The following is a 19,120-nucleotide window of genomic DNA, read 5'->3' as shown; positions in this document are numbered from 1 at the left end:
ATATTGAATAGCTGCATATTCAGCAACTCTTTGAGACATCCAGGTGTGTCGCACAGCAGAGTTAAGGTGAAGGGTTTCCTCGGGGGTTGCCCTGGGAGCCGAGCTGTCATAAATCATAGTGGTGAGGTCAAGCTCTGTGGGCTGACAGCAGAGAGCACTGCAGGGTCGAACACTGACACCTCTGAGCGGTGAACAAGTAGAGCAGGGCTGCTCCTCCCCTTCCCCTTTTCGCTCTCATCACTGCATTTTTTTACACACCAGATTCACGTCCTAGTTTTTAACTTTTTTTTATTGTGTCACCTCAAAGTTTTCCAAATCCTTTGCCCAGAGGGGTGGAGTGGCCTTGTTTTTACACTGTCCTAAAAGTTATCCGCATCATGCAGATTTTCGCTCTGTGTAGCCTACTTTGTGTCCTAGCTGCCCCATAGACTGCAGTGCCATAGATACAGTTTCTCACAAAAGTGAGTACACCCCTCACATTTCTTCAAATATTTCATTATATCTTTCCATGGGACAACACTGAATAGATGACACTTTGATACAATGTTAAGTAGTCAGTGTACAGCTTGTATAGCAGTGTAAATTTACTGTCCCCTTAAAATAAATCGACACACAGCCATTAAAGATCTCCTATTATACAACTTTTCTGGTCTTAATTTCTTGTTAAAAACTGCTATAGAGCAACCTGACACGAATCACATCACACAAAACCATGTAGATTTTCGGGAAACTCTTCCTCTCATCTGAGCGAGCATAGCAGTCTCTCTCTACACTCGGCTATGTGTTATTTATTTATTTATTTATTTATTTATTTATTTATTTATTTATTTATTTATTATATTTTACCTTTATTTAACCAGGCAGGGCTTTAAGAGAACATTAAGCATAAGTAAGCAGTATGTCTTCCTTTTCCTTATCCTTTCTCATCCCTATTTTATTTTAGGATTCTTATGTCCCATGTGTGATGACATCCTTATGAACAACATATGTAAATGCAATTGAGAGAAGTTGGATAAAAAACAACAAAAACATAATACAAAATGTTCACAATATAGAGCGTATTCCTTTGAGTTTACAACAATTTCCCACATAGCCTATCAGAAGTAAAAGCCATTGTCAGAATGAACTGTAAAGATGTTTTTAAAAAAAAACTCTTAATCTTGATGTTCTTACAGGAATTATTGTATGTGTTTGTGTTGCTATTAATTACACGCAACAATATTTGAAAAAAAAAACAATTATTGTTTATCGCTTGTTTTTGGATGAAAATGTCAACGTAGACTACATTTCCCACAATGCTACTGTTGTCTCTCTCCTTGGTCAGTAGTAGTTGATGACGTCTATCGTGCGCGCGTAACCTTGCTCTGCAGGAGTGTTATCGAATCTGTTGTAAAAACAGGATTAAAACTGATACATTGTTTTTAATGATACATTTTGTCACCAGCATTGTTCGGGAGTCATGAGCAAATATATTTTACCAGTGTCTGTGTTTGGAACAGTGTTTGGGTCCGCTGTTTTACTCAAGTGAGTAGCCTACCTCCACAGTATCATGATGTAGCCAGTATGTGTCACATTTGCTAAGGAATATGGCATAAGGTTCGGAGTTAAAGACGTAACCTACAGCGTTACATTGTCATGTAGCAAAATGATGTGATCAAAAAATAGGATTCGTCCTCCCATAGTGAGTGGACCTACTAGGCTACTTCATAGCCCAGTCTAAGGCAACATAAAACACAACACAAAGGCAGCAGGGTGATTACATTGGGTTGAATAGACTGTTACATTCTGTTCACCCATGCACAGTTTATAAAGCCACTGCCAGTGCAAACCTTAGGGGAAATATTTGTTTTTCCATGTGTTATCTCACTCAGTGAGATGGAACAGTGCAAGTATGGATGACCCTTCACTGTGATTGATATCACAGCTGACTTGACAGGGCCAGGAGTTAATGCACTTTAGTAAAAATCAGATCCCTATGTTTAAAAAAAACTAGAGCAAAAACAAAGACATCTCTAATTTGTGTCCGTCACAAAACCCTAACTCCATGCCCAAGAGGGTTAAGCCAGTGCTGGAAAATAATGGTGGCCACAAAAAATATTGACACTTTGGGCCCAATTTGGACATTTTCACTTAGGGGTGTACTCACTTTTGTTGCCAGCACTTTAGACATTAATGGCTGTGTGTTGAGTTATTTTGAGGGGACAGTAAATTGACACTGTTATATAAGCTGTACACTGACTACTTTACATTGTATCAAAGTGTCATTTCTTCAGTGTTGTCCCATGAAAAGATATAATGAAATATTTGAAGAAATGTGAGGGGTGTACTCACTTTTGTGAGATACTGTATATATATATATATACCTGTATATCCTTGAATTGAACCTTGCTATTCTTTTTTCTCTCATAGGAACTATGTAACTGGAGGCCGGTGTCAGAGTAAGGCGACCATTAAAGGCAAGACAGTGGTTATAACAGGAGCCAACACAGGCATCGGGAAAGAGACGGCCCGGGAGCTGGCCCAGAGAGGTGTGTGTAGGGAAAAAAATACTATCTCACTCTGATTTGGTACACACTATGTAAAATTGTCAGCAGTTAACTTTTGCTTGTCCCGATCCCACATCATCAGGGGGGCGTATCATTATGGGATGTCGGGACATGGAGAAGTGCGAGGCAGCCGCCAAGGAGATCCGAGGAAAGACCCTGAATCCTCATGTGTACGCGCGTTGCCTAGACCTGGCCTCCATGAAGTCCATCCGGGAGTTTTCTGAGAGAATCAAACAAGGCAAGGAAACAAATTGTTAAAGCACGCAGTGTTTGATTATAGAATTATAAAGCCCACCTGGCAACAATTTCATGATCTTTATTATTTTGCAGAGGAGAAGCGCGTGGATGTACTAATAAACAACGCAGGGGTCATGAGGTGTCCGGCATCGAAGACGGAGGATGGCTTCGAAATGCAGTTTGGAGTTAACCACTTAGGTACAGCCTTCTGACTGAAAACATTTAATAAAATTAGAAAAACAGGCACAGTAAGACGGACTGTTTTTCTAAGTTCCCTGTTGGGAAATCTGTCTAGATTGTCTTTGCATTCCCTTACGCCATCATTACCTGACTCCACTAGTCTCTGTCTTTCTCCAGGCCACTTTCTGTTGACAAACCTCCTACTGGATAAGTTGAAAGAGTCCGCCCCCAGCAGAGTGATCAACCTGGCCTCCCTCGCCCACATCATTGGGAAGATGGACTTTGAAGACTTGAACTGGGAGAAGAAGAAGTTTGACACTAAACAGGCGTACTGTCAGAGCAAGCTTGCCAATGTTCTGTTCACTAGAGAGCTCGCCAAGCGATTACAAGGCAAGTCTACTGGCCGCTGTATATGTGGGCATGTGTGGGAGGGAGAACGGAGAATGGCCTGTGTTCTCTATTGTTATTGGCAGTTAGAAATATATTGTTATACAATGCTCTGTGTGTGTGTGTGCGTGTCTGTGTGTGTGCTTTCCGTATGATTGGATGATTACATTTTATTGTGTGTGTGTGAAATACATATTAGCTCAACCATTAGACCTATATTTAATGAAAATAGTTAATAAAGCTGCGGTACGATTGTGTAATAAATGTTAACATTTATGCTCTTCAACAGGCACAGGAGTCACAGTGAATGCTGTGCACCCGGGCGTTGTTGCCACGGATCTCGGGAGGCATACGGGTCTGCACCAATCACAGTTCTCTAGCTCAGTGCTCGGTGAGTATCCTGCTTCCTTATTGGATTCTGAGGTTAAACAAAATCAATACATGTTTACGTAATGCTGGCTTGGCTGTCTACGCTCAGACATTGGCCTCCTTTGTAAACTTCTTATTCTTATCTTGTTCTGTATAAAAAAGCACATACTGCAAATTAATGCATTTCTTTTATGAAAAGTTCCAATCCACAAAAGTTAAACTTTCTAACACAACTGAAAAAACAGCTTTCAGACTCTCTTTTGGGCAGAGGTTTAGGAAGTTGTCTGCTCCGTTTTCAGCAATGTGTCTAATTTTTATTCGGCATTGCGCATTTTTTTTTATTACATTTATGGGAATTGAATAATAAAAGGCCTCCACTGTGGGGAGAACTGTTTGTTATTGAAATACTCCACAGTCAATGAAGATGATAATAAAAATCTGCAACACGTGCCAGATTTGGATATGAACAAATGTAATTGAAGCACATTCATGTAGGTGATGTATTTCCTCAGACAACAGCGTGAGTCCAGTTCGGGGCTTGGATTGATACTGGACATTGGCCAAGTGATTTAGTAAAATACTTGTATCCTGATAGGCTCTAAATGAGATAAAACGCTTAGTAAACCCGGCTGAGCTTAAACCTGCCATCCTGTGGTCTCCCCCCTACAGGTCCCTTTTTCTCCCTGCTGGTGAAGAGCCCAGCGCTGGGGGCCCAGCCAAGCCTGTACCTGGCCGTGTCCGAGGAAGTGGAGGGGGTGACTGGACGGTACTATGATGTCATGACAGAGAAGGAACCAGCACCCCAGGCCCTGGATGAGGAGGCGGCATGCAGGCTGTGGGAGGTCAGCATCATACTGGTGGGTCTGGAGGAGGGACAGCCCGCCAAGTCAAACCCACCAGCAGCAGAAGTCCTGAGCAAAACTGCACTCACAGACCCAGAGCAGACGCATGGACAGAACCCAGGACCAGCTGTCACCAGTACTGTGGGGCTGTAGGTTCCCTGCTCTGGCTCCTTCGGACAGCAGACTGTAACTGACCATTATAGCTTGAGCTATGCCAGGCTCATTGGAACAATTCTCTGTCAAAAGCTGAGTCTTTTATACTGTACATGCCTTTATGTTCCTGCATCAGGATATTTTCTTTGAAACATGTACAACATGCACAACTCTAGACAGTGACATGTAGGTTATTATAATTATTTTTTTTTAAAGGCAAGGCTTTGTAACTTCTGTAAAATAAAAAGTCAGTGCCTTTCCCTTACAATTTCAGAGTTGAATACATTGACAAACAACTGTACTCTTACTTACTTCAATACACTCAGGGTTTTCCACTAATATATCTATTCTTGGTCTGATATGACCAGTAGCTTATGGTAGCTAATGTCAGCTAACGTATTGCTGTTTTACTGACATTGGTGAGTCGGTCAGTCGGTTTTGGTGACTTCATAACTCTTCTGTACTTGTGCTACTGCTAAAGACAATGGTTTAGCATTTACCACTAAACATGTTATTTAGTCTCACTTTAAGCTATTTGGATTAATGCAAACACATTGAAAAAAAAGTATATCAACTGCAAAAGAACAGTCATCTCATCTCATCTAAAACAGAACAAAATCTTCAAAACAAAAATAAAATCTCAGCGACATTTGGCTACATTTCATCTTTTTGTTTTCAGCCTGCTACAACATTTCACCCCTAAAATCAATGTAAGTGCTTAGATGCTGTATCGCTATTACAGATGGAGGTATTATATGGCGCTTTACGTAGTTTCACATTATAGAAGTGCAAATGATTTCACAGTGTGGGCATCAAGCAGGAAAGGTGGCCAGAGAGTGCCCTCTGTCTGCCAGCTAGAATCAAAATGCAGATATTAAACAAAGAATGTTTAAGTTTTTACCCTTTTTTTCCATACAAATTGTGCATACATTACTGCTGACCATTTCTATCTAGGAATGCAGTTGTGTTTAAAATAAGTTTATATAGATTAATTATATAGATTTTTTTTAGTTTGTTCCCTTATGGTTGAATGCACTTATTGGAAGTCGCTTTGGATAAATGCGTCAGCTAAATGTAGTGTAATGTACTTTTGGACTAGCATCTGCCCCCTACATTACAATGATATTGTAATGATAAGGGTACAGTAGAACAGGTTCAAAATGAGCTGGGATGATATTGCTTATTATATTCTACCAAAACAATTGAATGAAAACTTAGAGTGAGAAATCATAAAAAATACATTTTAAACATGAAACAGTAAAGTGTTAAACAATGCATACATTCCTGAAGGTCATTTGAAGTACACACCCGCAGTAAAACCACCTTAACGTATAAATAGCAAAAGCTTTCTTTCAATATCATTTGTCTTGAGTTTGGGCACTTGCTTGTGTTTACTCATACCTCTTTAAAAAAAAATCACGTTACAAAAGCACTCATCTTACATTACATTACAGTGCAGAGACGAAAAAACATCCCAGAAGTATTTGAGGGGGATCTATTGCACATGGGGCTTCTTTTTCCAACAGTAAACCCCAAAGTACGGATCAATAAGAGCCACTCTGCACTAATGCACACTGATAAGCATTGGCCCTGACACTGTACACCGTGGATCGACTATTTCAGTGTTGGATTACCAGTGGAGGCCCCTCTTTTGGTACCATCCTACAAGATGATGGGTATTGTAGCTGAGTAACAAAATCACTGCATGGGTTTCCCCTTGCTCTCAAGACATTACAGTCCCTAGAGACACTATGATGCTGTCTTTCTGCCATGAATCAAATCAATCCGACCATCCAAGTCCAGATCCGCCACCTGTGATAAAAGCAACTTGATCTCTGAAAAATAAAAAAGGTCACTTCATTTAGTTAAAGTGACGGGCACTGCAACAACATTTGCAGCAAAACAATAAGATCCCACCAAGCAAATGGTGATACATTTATATGCACAGGTTTTCATGGCTTACTTTAATAAATCTGGACTGTAGATGTGTGTGTATGAGGTCAGGCAGTCGTCTGTACCAACGTCTTCAGCCAGCAGCTCTTCTTTTCTCTGTGGCTCTGCTATGCTGATAAATATAGGTATATAATGTAAAATACATGCAAATGACACATGCATTAATATAATCACAGTGCAATGAATGATTAGTCTGCACAAAATCACAGAAACACCTCACAATACAATGGCCCTCCCCTCAAATCAATCCGAATCGAGTGATCACTACCTTACTTCTTTTTTTTTTTTTTTACCTCACTTTATTGTCAATTAACATATTACATATTCTGTGTTAAACAGACCAGAATACGTTTGCGCTCTTGAACACACCCCATGATGGACTTCATTGCCCATAATGCACTACTAAAGGCGAAAAAGTGAGCGTCCAAGGTACAAATAGCTCCTGCAGACAGAAAGAAACACCTAAAGGAATAAAGGTAAAGTCACCTCGTGAGACTGGGAGACGTTCTCTGCGTACAGCTCGTGGTTCATCTCCTATCGCTACAGAAAAAAACAACTTGTGTTTTTTCCAGCAGGTAACACGACAGCAGCAGCAGCTAGCTACAGAACGACAACTTTTCACTGCTTGGTCCTGACAGCAAAAGGCTCTCAACTAACTTAAACTATTTTCACAGGGATAGACAAAATAACGGAAACAGTTTGCAGTAGCTCTGACAGTAGGCTCTGGTAGATTTATGTGCTGCGTTGAGGGCCCGTTTACGCAATAGTATCACTTTCTAAAAGTTTGGTGATGCAGTGTCGCGAAGCAAATAAGTGATTTAGTAATAAGTTGGGCTGGAGAAGAACTATTCATGCTTCAAAGAAAAAAAAAGTCAAATAGGAAACAAGTTGTAGGCTATTACGAACAATAATCAAAAGACAATAGAAATAACCTTAAATCATTATAGTCTAAATATCTGGAAAACCCTAAACGTTACCAAGCTGTTGCAGAGGGGAGGGCCATTGTATTGTGAGGTGTTTCTGTGATTTTGTGCAGACTAATCATTCTTTGCACTGTGATTATAATAATGCACGTGTCATTTGCATGTATTTTACATTATATACCTATATTTATCAGCATGGCAGAGCCACAGAGAAAAGAAGAGCTGCTGGCTGAAGACGTTGGTACAGACGACTGCCTGACCTCATACACACACATCTACAGTCCAGATTTACTAAAGTAAGCCATGAAAACCTGTGCATATATATGTATCACCATTTGCTTGGTGGGATCTTATTGTTTTGCTGCAAATGTCGTTGACGTGCTCGTCACTTTAACTAAATATAAGTGACCTTTTTTATTTTTCAGAGATCAAGTTGCTTTTATCACAGGTGGCGGATCTGGAATTGGACTCAGGATAGCTGAAATCTTCATGAGGTGATTGTGGATTACCTGCTTGTTTATCCATAACATGCCACAATCTTGCAGAAGTAAAATTCCACTCTTCATAGTTGCAGAAATTATCAGTGTAAATGTAGTATAAGAATACATCAGTTATAATAAAGAATCAATGACATTGGCATTACTCTAAAACATGCACGTATAGGTGCACTTTAAACCTCTTGGTTGTGTTATCTGACAGTCAGACTGTCATATTGTTTTGCTTTATGTGTCAGAGTTGAAATAGTTCAATAATTTACTCATGTGGCAGATATAGTTGATCTTTTATCAAAATAACTTTGTCCTGTCCCTCACCCTCTTTCCCACCCAATTTATCACTGTTTAATACTTCTATCTCCCTATCACTCTCTTTTATGCAACCATTTTATAAATGTAATGAGATCCATGTGGTGTATAAAGAAATACACCACATGCTCTTAAGTGTTGTCTCGTTTTCTATACATTGTTAGTATTATTTTCTTCTTTCAGGCACGGCTGCGACACAGTGATTGCAAGCAGGAACTTGGACAAGCTCAAAGAGGTTTTCCAACCTGCAACATTTACACAATCCTTAGTGGTACATCTTTACTCCATAATTAAGTGCTGAAGTGTTGGACCTCATGTAATATATTTTTGTGTCTTCCTAGGCAGCGAAAAAGCTGTCTGCTGCGTCAGGACGCCGCTGTCTCCCCTTGTGCATAGACGTTCGGCGGCCTGAGAGCATCACAGCTGCAGTGGATGAGACACTGAAAGAGCTTGGCCGCATCGACATCCCTCATTAACAGTACGGTACCTCTTAGAAACAAATCTAAAGATGTGCTTTTGTGCTAAGGATTACACAGTCTATCGCCCCCTCACAGTCCTTGTCTTTACACAATGCATCCTGCCAACATAGCTGAAAACACATGAGAGAGAGAGAGAGAGAGAGAGAGAGAGAGAGAGAGAGAGAGAGAGAGAGAGAGAGAGAGAGAGAGAGAGAGAGAGAGAGAGAGAGAGAGAGAGAGAGAGAGAGAGAGAGAGAGAGAGAGGAGAGAGAGAGAGAGGAGAGAGAGAGAGAAGAGAGAGAGAGAGAGAGAGAGAGAATGAGGAGAGAGAGAGAGGAGAGAGAGAGAGAGAGGAGAGAGAGAGAGAGAGAGATGAGGAGAGAGAGAGAGGAGAGAGAGAGAGAGAGAGAGAGAGAGAGAGAGAGAGAGAGAGAGAGAGAGAGAGAGAGAGAGAGACCAGGGTCAAGTGTGAAAGGTTTCGGTTTAATCATCAACTTTTCTGATGCTGCATCTATCTTTATCTTCTCTCTTTGCCCACTAGTCTCCCATTGGTTATGTCACAACAAGATTATAGCTGTAGTTAACAAATTACATAATAAATCTCTTATTGCCATGCATTTATAGCTTTATTGAAGCATTTATAAGACCTTTTTTAGAATAATTTTGGACTCCTCTGTCTTGCACAGGATTTCTGTTCAGCAATGTGTCATAATTTTGGCTCTGGTTATAGTTACACTGCTGTGTTTTTTTTTTATTTTTAAAGATGCTGCTGGAAACTTCCTCTGCCCGGCTGTTTCGCTCTCCTTCAATGCTTTCAAGACGGTAATGGAAATAGACACTATGGGCACGTTCAACACCAGCAAGGTGGTCTATGAGAAGTGGTTCCAGGTACAGTTCATTTTCTGTGTGTGTCACAAAATATAGTTTCCAAGTCCCAAGTAGAGTAGCAGATAAATTATGATAATACTGTATGTGATTTTGTTATTAATCATACAATTTCAATAAGACTGGGTCTATGCAGTTCACTCTGGTCACCAACAGAGGGCAGTAGAGATCAGATTACTGTCTGCCTTGTTATCTCTAAAAGTGATTTGAATTCGTTTGAATGATTTACTCATTGAGACTCCCATCATTTGTGTTGTGCAGAATCATGGTGGCAACATAGTCAACATCTCTGCGACGCTCGGGTACAAGGGACAGGGCCTCCAGGTGCATGCTGGCTCTGCTAAGGCTGCAAACGGTAAGAAGGTTTTTTATTTTCATTACTGCTGCTATGTAATGGAAAAAGAATGAGAATCTAATGACTGAATGTTGCATCTCCCCCCTGTCCACAGATGCCATGACCAAGCACCTGGCTGTGGAGTGGGGGCCCAGTGGGGTGAGAGTCAATAGTGTGGCTCCAGGTCCTATCTCTGGCACAGAGGGCTTCCGTAGACTAGGTAACAATGTGTCACAATATATGAAAAACTGGGTTGTTTGTGGCTTTTTAAAATTAACAAGTTGTTCATGCATCTTGTAAAGTTATAGCCTACTTCTACTCACAAATAAGGAAATACTTTGGCTATTATTTTCTAATCAGCAGCACCAAGTTATCATACATTCCTGTTGACTGTGTGTGGCACAGCCCTGAGACAAAACAGTGGGTGACAAGGAAGCTGCCATTAGACTGCTTTCGCCATTGTTTTGTAGGTTACAGGTAACATGTTTTCCTGATGTTTTTTTGGTAAGACTTTATAATAACTACACACTATTTAGCTCTAGTTAAGGATTAGTAAATGCTTGATTCATCAATTATAAAGCATTATTCCTACTTAAAAAATTATGGATTCACCATTTCTCAATCAAGTATATAGGGGAGAACGGGGTAAAATGTCACACGGGTTGGTTGTCACAATCGTTATATCTCGGAACCAGAAGGCGCTGTCAGTGAAATTTTGGTATGTAAATATCCAGAATTGGGATCAGAGGTCACATACATAGTCTTCCTTGGAGTTAGACTGCTGAATTTGAGGTGAGAGGACTGTTTGTGTTTTTCATGTCAAATTGAAAATATTTAACTCCTCAGTTTTTTTCTTCTAGGCTTTTACACAATGGTTTTATAACAAAACACTTGTTACCCATAAAAAGTGTGAAGGATAAACTATAGTTTAGATTGTGGTTAGCAAGCTAATTAGTTGTCAGATGGTTTTTGGCCTTGATGCTAGCAAGAAAAAAACTTTGGGGTTGGTCGTCACATTTTTTGGGGGGTTGGTTGTCGCATATTATCCAAAGGCTGCAGCCAGAAAAGGAACCCAATAACGAAAGAAATTGTCAAGCTGTATCCTCACTGACACCCCAGAGAAGGAGAGAATAGAGCAGGAAAAGGCAGCTAGCATGCAAAAGAAAAAAGGGCAACAAAATCAAAACAACCCAGTGCATCCCAAACTAGACCAGCTGCTAAGGCTACAGTAAGTTATTTGTCAACTTGACAATGCAGTTAAACTTTCAAATTTAGTTCTGCTTTCTTGCCTTCTTTTTAAGATTATTCCCATTAAGATAACATTGTGACAAACAACCCCATAGTGTGTGACAACCGACCCCTTGATGGGGTTGGTTGTCACAATGGCCCTCATTTATCAAACTTGCGTGGAAACTGGTGCAGATTCTGGCGCAAATACCTCCCTACGCCAGGTATCGCGTGGGATTTATCAAACAGTCGTATCTCGCCAATCTCGGCGTACGCCACGCAATTATTGATAAATGCAGCGGCTGAAAACAATCGTACCACGCCCCTATATTTTCTCAGTTTAGAGGCCTCGCCCAAAGGTTTTGCGACATGGATATGCGCAATACGGCACTTCCCTGAAGTAGAAATTGACAGAATAACAGCGAAAGTAGAAAAAAAAGAGTTTCATTTCGGAGCATTAGCCTACAAGCAGCATCAAATAACGACAGAAGGCAGCAGTTAGGAAGGAAATAACTGCTGCGGTCAACAGCGTTGGTGTTGACTCAAAATCGCCACTAAAAAAAGCGTGTTGCTGTTCTGAAATGCAACCAACTGGGGGTGCGGGGCTGCGGGCATAATATAAGTGGTGGAGGAGAAAAAGACGCACCAACTGTCCGATAATGGTCCCCATAAAATAAATACAGGTCTGCAGAGATTTGAATGATTAGAATGTATTGGCCCTTTTAGATAGCACTACTCAAAAGGGTTTTAAAAACTAAAAATAACACATTTAGCGTTTTACTGTATGACAGCATGCGCTTGGCACGAGTGGTCAGCCCGGCCGTCAGCTGCACAAGCCGACATGGCAACGATCAGCTGTGAGAGCGCCCACTGTCCTGCTGAGCTGCTCCACCAGCAGATCGGAAAAACGTGCCGGTTAAGGTGGAAATAAATCGCTCGCTTTAGCATCAATGACACATTAAAAGAGGAACTAACATCTACAAAGTGCGTCAAATAAATAAAATGTTAAGCTGATTGTTGTGCCGTGTATTTTTTTGTATCATAAAGAGCAGTGTAGGCCTACTACATATTTAATACTTAGGCTAACATTTTGAATGAATGCAGCCCCCGTGCCTCAGTGTCCCCCCAGCTGCTCCAAAACGGAGACAACTGCCCTTACGTGTGCGCACTATTGAATCAGCTCTCCTACTCAGTTGCACACCATAAGCTGCTCATTTTTAAGTGATTAATATCTTTATTTCGGTCTTATTTGCACTGCATTTGTATTATCTTCTAATAATTGTCCAACAAAGTCATCGGCTACCCGGCACAGCCTGCACTGCGAGTCTAAGCTGTTTTCAAATTTGCGTACACGAGCTGAGAGCTGGCGTGGGATTTGAGCGTATCCTACGCTCACGTCCATATTGATAAATGCCGAGATTTGCGTGGAGATGTACGTACACCCATTTTTCTGGTCTACGCAAGATTGATAAATGAGGGCCAATGTGTAAGGGTGTCTTTGATGATTAATTTCTTCCTTATTACAATAATATAGAAAAAGTTAGGGGTACACATTTCAAGCCAACACCTTAAGCTTCAATTTAATGTAGGAATGACTATTGAAAGATGTTTAGGTGATGAGCAATTCTCACTAGAGTAAAAAGTGCCTACTTACCCCGTTCTCCCCTATTATTTAAAAGCCAGTTATATATGATTTTTAAAGGTTCATAAGATCATACAGAAAGTGTCAGTAAATGATTTATAAACTATTTATATGCACATTTATGCATGCATTTATACATATACTGATTTAGACATGTGCCAATGGTTAGTGAGTGTGTTAATATATGTTTTATAAACACTTATTAATACTTAAATTCATGATTAACTCCGGTAGTTACGAATTGTTAGTAAAGTAAATGTGTGACCCCATCTAAAGTGAGGACTATCTATGCTTCATAAAACATTTACAAATAAGATTTAAAGGCTGGCAAAAGGCTACCTGAAGTCTCGCAATGATTGTTTTCTTTTCATCACTCAGGCGGTCCCAGAGGGGAGGCTGCCGGTGCGTTCCAATCCATTCCTTTGCAGCGAGCGGGCAACAAGACAGAGATGGCCCACTGTACTCTGTTCTTAGCCAGCCGGGCCTCCTCCTATGTGACTGGAGCCATACTGGTGGCTGACGGAGGGGCATGGCTGACCTCTGCTAACGACGTCTCCATGCTGCTGGGTATAGCCTCCTCTCAATCTGCTAAACTCTGAACAGGGGCCCTCCTGTCCTCCTCCTAAACCCAGGTGTGTTGGAGGAGGTGCAGTTTGGGGTATGTAGTGTAGTAGTATATGCATGAGAAAGTGTGCAGTGTGTTGTGTCACCTCGGTTTTTAGATTATATTTTTTGACTGACAGGAAATGCAGTTTAAGCCATATTAATTTGCGTGTTTCTCTTATTGTCTTTCAGGTATGTGGTCAGCTGAAAAGGAAAGAGACAAGTAAATGCTGAAAAACAAAAATGGTGATTTAGCGACCATATGTAGTATTGATATACTACATCTCCCCCATTGTTTCCTTTTTATGAGTGATTGTTAGGTGGCTGGAGAATTTGAACACTAACATGCCATACTAATTAGTAACTATACTTAGGCCTACTGTATTGTATGTGCTTACAATCTTAGTAACAGACAAGGTTATTTAACAATTCAGGGATTTTGAAACCATTGCTGTGCTGAACATTTTCATCATGCATTTCAGGTCTAGTCTCATGCCAATAAATGCCATTTTATTGATAAAACTTGCAAATACCAGTGAAAACTGTTTGTATTTTCTATTGTAAGTCATTTATTGTTTTGTTAATGTACAAAAGACCGTCTGCTTCTTGCCCTCTGCTGCTTGCTGCTTGCTGTTTAACCTATGTGTTTAACCTAACTGGTTACTTATTTTCCTTGACCGTGCAGCTTGGATTTTAGCCCACCTACCTGTATAAAACGGCAATTGTTTTTAGTGCAAAATCAGATTTAATTGTCCTTAGTTGAATAAAAAAAAATACACAAGTGTTACACAAAAGTTTGACATTTCTCCTTTTTTTTTCTTGTGCAAAATGTATAACCTCCTTTTGAATCTTAAGTATCCTTAAAATGTTATGAATACGCTCTTTTAAGAGAAAAATAAAAATAAAATCTGGTTTCACTGATGCATCTCGTCTTCGCCAAGGTCAAGGGGTTGGTTGAAGGTTGATGAGGCCTATAATTTGCTCTGAATGATACATGGAAATTGCAAACCTGTATTAATTAATACCACTTTTGGTCAAATGGTGGCGCCAAAACATTACAAATTCAACCATTCAATCGATTGGTATGTTCTCAAATTTTTTTTTAAAATGTCCACTTCACAAATCCAACTAAGTCATATGTATTTACATGTAATTTAATAGCCCATCAACTGGTTAATGCTTACTGAAAGTCCTAGTACTGGTGGTTTCAGATATAAACACGTATTCTGCTGAAGTGTCACTGAGAAAGACACCTGCCGGTTTAAAGCTCATCCTGAACTTTGTCTTCAGGTGCTCACTTAAAATAGGAGTAGGCCTACTGTCATGTTTTGAGTATGAGCTATGTTCTCTTTTTTGTTATTGCAATAACACACATCTTCCATGTGATAGCTGTTGTGTCAATGATTGTGAAGCCCAATGATAGGCCTACTGCAGGGTGTCTTGTACGCTTGCGTGAAACGTCAGCGTGTATGCGGCTGGAGGAGGAGGAGGCAGAGGAGGATGGGACACTGCTGATGCTGATGCGAGAGCTTTCGGTGTATATGATCAACATCGGTGGACTGACTGGTCTAAAGATGGGTTTTTTTTCTGGCTATTCTATACTGTCTACTCATATTCGTTTCGATACGAGTTCCGGAGAAGGACGCTGCGACAGACGTGTTTTTTCTGAGACGAGACTCCTTTGAGGAGAAAGGGGGAACGGTTTGGTCTAGTCGCTCGTTTGGCCTGGCTTGTTATCTGACACAGGTGGATTTCCGCTGAGGGGAAAAAACGGCATCGAAATGAAGACATAATTTTGGACTATCACAAAGGCGACAATTGCCGTCGTTACCTCATAAAACCTCGGTCTACTGATGCTACCATTTGGTTTATTTTAAGCGAGAGTGGGTACAAGCTCGGCTGTTTTGGCGTTACAGCTAGCTAATGGGCTAATTTGACTAGCTAGGCAAGTTAGCAGCGCCCCTGGCCAGAGAAGTGGGATGCTCGAAGGGGAGAGTTAACGCTATTGGCTAGCTTAATTTCATTGGACGGTGTGACAGCCGGTGTTATATTTAGTTAACCGCCTTCCAATGAGAGGTTTGACAGTATAGCCTGAGTTGGTGTGCAGGTGTGTGAGCCCTCGCTGCCTTGTCAATTCCTCGGCAAATTAGCTTTGCGATGGGATAAGGTTAGATTATCGGCTAAGAAGGCTAATGTTGACAAACACTGGTCACTTATCGCGCTGATTTGTGTCGTTTCAAGCGGGGCTCACGAGCACAGAAGCCGTCGGTCGTTATTGTATTTTCACACCTTAGTATCGGTTAAGTGCCAGCTTTCAGGCCGAGGTGAAGCATGTTGTCTTCGGATGTGCTGAAGCCGAAACATTGGAGCGAACCTGCCATGGCAGAAATGGACGTAGTGAGTGGAAACACGTCTGCAACGCTACGCCATTCAGTAAGGCAAATATATTAATATAATTTTGAGTTGAGTTAACATTGGTGTCTAGATGTGGATAACAGCCACTGAAGTTACAATAGACAAATACGCTTTAAAAGGTTACCTGACTCACATTGGTTTTCAACCTAGGCCTACATACCTTCTTAATACTACTCTACTTTATGCTATTAGGCCTAATTATAAAACCTCAACACCTGCGAGCATTATTTAAACGTCAAACGCAAACGATGCTTAGTGCAGGTATTCCTCACGTTAATTCCTATTTCGAGATTTAACCGGAGATGTTGTAGGGACAAAAAAAACATGGCATTAAAACTGAAGAGCTGGATTTTGACGGAAGCTGTGAGATAATACGACACCAGCTTCTCTCAAAAGTTTGACCTGCCAGTAATAAATGGAGCCGACAGTTCTGTCTGGCCCTTTGGGGCACACGCAGTGGGAGTCAGAACAGCCATTTCCTCTTGGATTTCACACGCTGGATTCAGACAATGGAGGTGTGCTCTGTCCAAACAAGAGTGGCCAGACAGGTTTGGATTTCAGAAACGGTGACCGGGATCAAACCTCCCAACACAGTGAGGGGAAAAGTAGTTTCCAGGACAAGGCAGTAGAGTTGGATAACCTCCTAAATTTATCTGATTTTTCTATTGGAGATTTTCAGTTTGAGGGGGACCAGTCCACTTGTTTCCAAGCTTCTCTTCAAAGCACCCGCATTGAAGGATTGACCTTCAAAGAAATAGCTGAGGGGTCTGATGAAATTAGTGACACTTTGTCATGGCTGTTTTCTCCCAAGCTCACTGATGTGGTTGGGAAAAACTCTGCCTTCGAAGAACTGACAAAAGAGGCCCCCTTTGAGAGTCCAAAGGCCCTCAGTAGTCAGGCTGAGCTACTAAACCTCAGCAGTGTACCCGTCTCTCCTCCGAAGATTTCCAAAACCGACACGGGAGACCCTTCTTTGTTGGTAGATTTCCTCTCGAATGAACACACTAGTCTCCCCACAGTGTCCTTAGGTGAGTTGAACCCACTGGGTGTCAGTGAGGAGCTGCTGGCCCTGTCACAGGAGGAGGAGCAGGCAGGTCTCCCTCCCTCACAGAGCAGCGAGACTTTGTCACCTGAAACCCGAGACAAAGGTTTATTATTCCCTGATCAAGTGACTGATCTGCCTGTTACCTGTGGCGTGAGCCAGCAAGGTTTACCTGAGAACCACCTCCTGCACGACCACATCGGCGCGCCACCGGAGCGCTCTGAAGGATCTGTGCCTTTGTTGGATTTAGAGGTCCCAGATTGTGACACAAGTGTGAGCCTGTGCCCTGCCAGCCCTTGTGCAGAAGAGTCGGAGGTAGAACACACAGAAGCTGCTGAAATTAGAAATCTGACTTTGGAGCAACACGGGGAGAATGACTCATTGGCCTCGGGCTCGTCAGCAGCTGAGCCGTCATCGCTGACAGTGCCTCTGGCTGAAGATGCCTTCATCCAGGGTGACCTCACCAGTGACAGTTACTCGGTGGAAGATGTTTCTAAGGATTTGATGGAAGAGAAGATTTATTCTGAAGCCAAAACTCAGGGGAACGAGGCTATGGCATTGGATCTGGGCTTGATCGCAGACGAGGTCCCAGATGAGAAAACCTGGGACTTGAAACCACAGGAGGATGTACATGGTGGAAGACTTCCCGATCCAACAACAGAAGAGAGGGAAGAGGAGCAGTTGACGGACAGCTACCAGCTGGAAGTATCAGATTGCCAGGAAGTTGCTTCTTTTGATTTTTCCGTTGAGGATTTACACACTTCTTCTCCTGAGGCGGGATGGACTAGGGAACAAACTGTGGAGAAACTTTCCCTCTCCAAGATGGTGGTAGATGACTCACTGCCAATGGTCTCAGCTGTGAATACGAGGGAGGAAGATGTCTCGCCACTCAAAGCTGTGTTCGATGCTTTAGACCAAGATGGAGATGGCTTCGTTCGTATTGAGGAGTTTATGGAGTTTGCTGCTGCCTATGGGGCAGATCAGGTGAGGACCCTTATTTTTCTCCTGATTTGCTCACAGCTACTGCCTGGGTAAATGCATTCAAAGTGTAGTTCTGTGTAAACCCATATAAAGCTCCATTTACCTAAATGATTTATTATTGATTCTCTGCTGAATCTCAGAGTGCTTCCTGCAAAAAGCAGCTTAATCAAATCAGATGAAATCCATCTGGCTGATGGCCCTTTCCTATCGGTATTCTAAATTGTTTAGGTTCTAAAACTATTTGAGACTCACATTTGTAAATGTCAAAAAACATTGAGTAAATAAGCCGAATTTAACCATTTTGACTGATAAGTCACTGTGCGAATGTGTCCATTTCCATAAAGGTATTGCTATTGTCACCCTTCCTATAAATTGTTTTTAAAACTGGACCCTGGCTATTTTGTGTTGAAATGTTTGAAGTGTCTGCCTCGGGTGTACGTTGACCTTACACATATAATGAAGCAGAGGTAACCTGACCACCACTGTTTGGTTGCTGGTGTGTTTCCTCCATAGCAGCTCTCAACATTCAGTGTAGCTAAATACCACTGCATATTATTAAAGCCATGCCTGGATTAGTTTGTCGTCTCAATTTTGGCGAGTTTTCAAGAGCCAGGATTAGGGTTATCATCCAGATAAAATATGTCAAGCATATTGGCTGTAATGAATTCTGTGTCAGGCTCTCCTCCATATGTCAAATGACAAACGCACATTTTACCATTTGCATATCCTGCGGTGTGGGGATCATCTCCTGTGGCTGACGAGTCTCACTCCACACGTGACCCTCCACCCATGTGTTGCATATGGCCCTTTAAGCACCAGGTTTTTCTCATTTTGTGAATTGGTTTCACATTAACTTTACAAAAGTCAAGTGTTTAAGAGAAAAGGTGTCGTTTAATGACTTAAATTGATTACATTTAAATTAAAGAGAGCCTGTTTGCTTATCAGTCCATTACAATTTGTCATTGTTTTTTTCCGCATGTGAAATTATTGACTAAACAGTACTACAGTACAGCTTATGAGCATGGTAGCTTTAGGTGTGTTGGTTGTCGTCTTAAACCGAAAAATGAATGCAATTTGACACTGTCTACCACTCTCCAGATCAGAAATGACATCAGTTTCTTTTCCTGTCAGACTCTGCTT

General features: G+C 41.4%; 3 protein-coding genes across 3 annotated transcripts in view; all 3 read left to right on the top strand.

Moving 5' to 3' along the window:
* The first annotated feature begins 1,343 nt into the window (after positions 1-1,343).
* On the top strand, positions 1,344-5,299 carry LOC307266659 (retinol dehydrogenase 13-like). Its single transcript, XM_080048732.1, has 7 exons — positions 1,344-1,524; positions 2,410-2,528; positions 2,629-2,784; positions 2,877-2,981; positions 3,141-3,353; positions 3,640-3,741; positions 4,389-5,299. The coding sequence occupies exons 1-7, from the start codon at positions 1,460-1,462 to the stop codon at positions 4,712-4,714; spliced, it is 1,086 nt and encodes a 361-aa protein (XP_079904858.1). The 5' UTR covers positions 1,344-1,459; the 3' UTR covers positions 4,715-5,299.
* Positions 5,300-7,063: 1,764 nt separating this feature from the next.
* Positions 7,064-14,280, top strand: decr2 (2,4-dienoyl CoA reductase 2, peroxisomal). Its single transcript, XM_080049444.1, is given in 11 exon segments — positions 7,064-7,143; positions 7,785-7,886; positions 8,016-8,084; positions 8,577-8,628; positions 8,735-8,860; positions 8,862-8,871; positions 9,615-9,739; positions 9,998-10,091; positions 10,186-10,290; positions 13,318-13,506; positions 13,735-14,280. Coding segments are annotated over 10 exon segments (906 nt in total). The 5' UTR covers positions 7,064-7,143; position 7,785; the 3' UTR covers positions 13,770-14,280.
* A 2,981-nt stretch (positions 14,281-17,261) lies between these two features.
* rab11fip3 (RAB11 family interacting protein 3 (class II)) overlaps positions 17,262-19,120 on the top strand; it is a gene marked incomplete at its 3' end in the record, with an annotated part of 28,022 nt that continues 26,163 nt past the window's right edge. The window contains exon 1 of the mRNA XM_080048542.1: positions 17,262-17,983. Coding sequence (XP_079904668.1) covers positions 17,504-17,983 — 480 coding nt within the window. The 5' untranslated portion in view covers positions 17,262-17,503. The remainder of the gene's footprint in view (positions 17,984-19,120) is intronic.

Source organism: Ammodytes marinus, assembly GCF_949987685.1.
Source record: "Ammodytes marinus genome assembly, chromosome: 20".
Taxonomy (NCBI): Eukaryota; Metazoa; Chordata; class Actinopteri; order Uranoscopiformes; family Ammodytidae; genus Ammodytes; species Ammodytes marinus.
The sequence above is the reverse complement of the archived record's forward strand: the minus strand, read 5'-3'. Positions and strand labels throughout refer to the sequence as shown.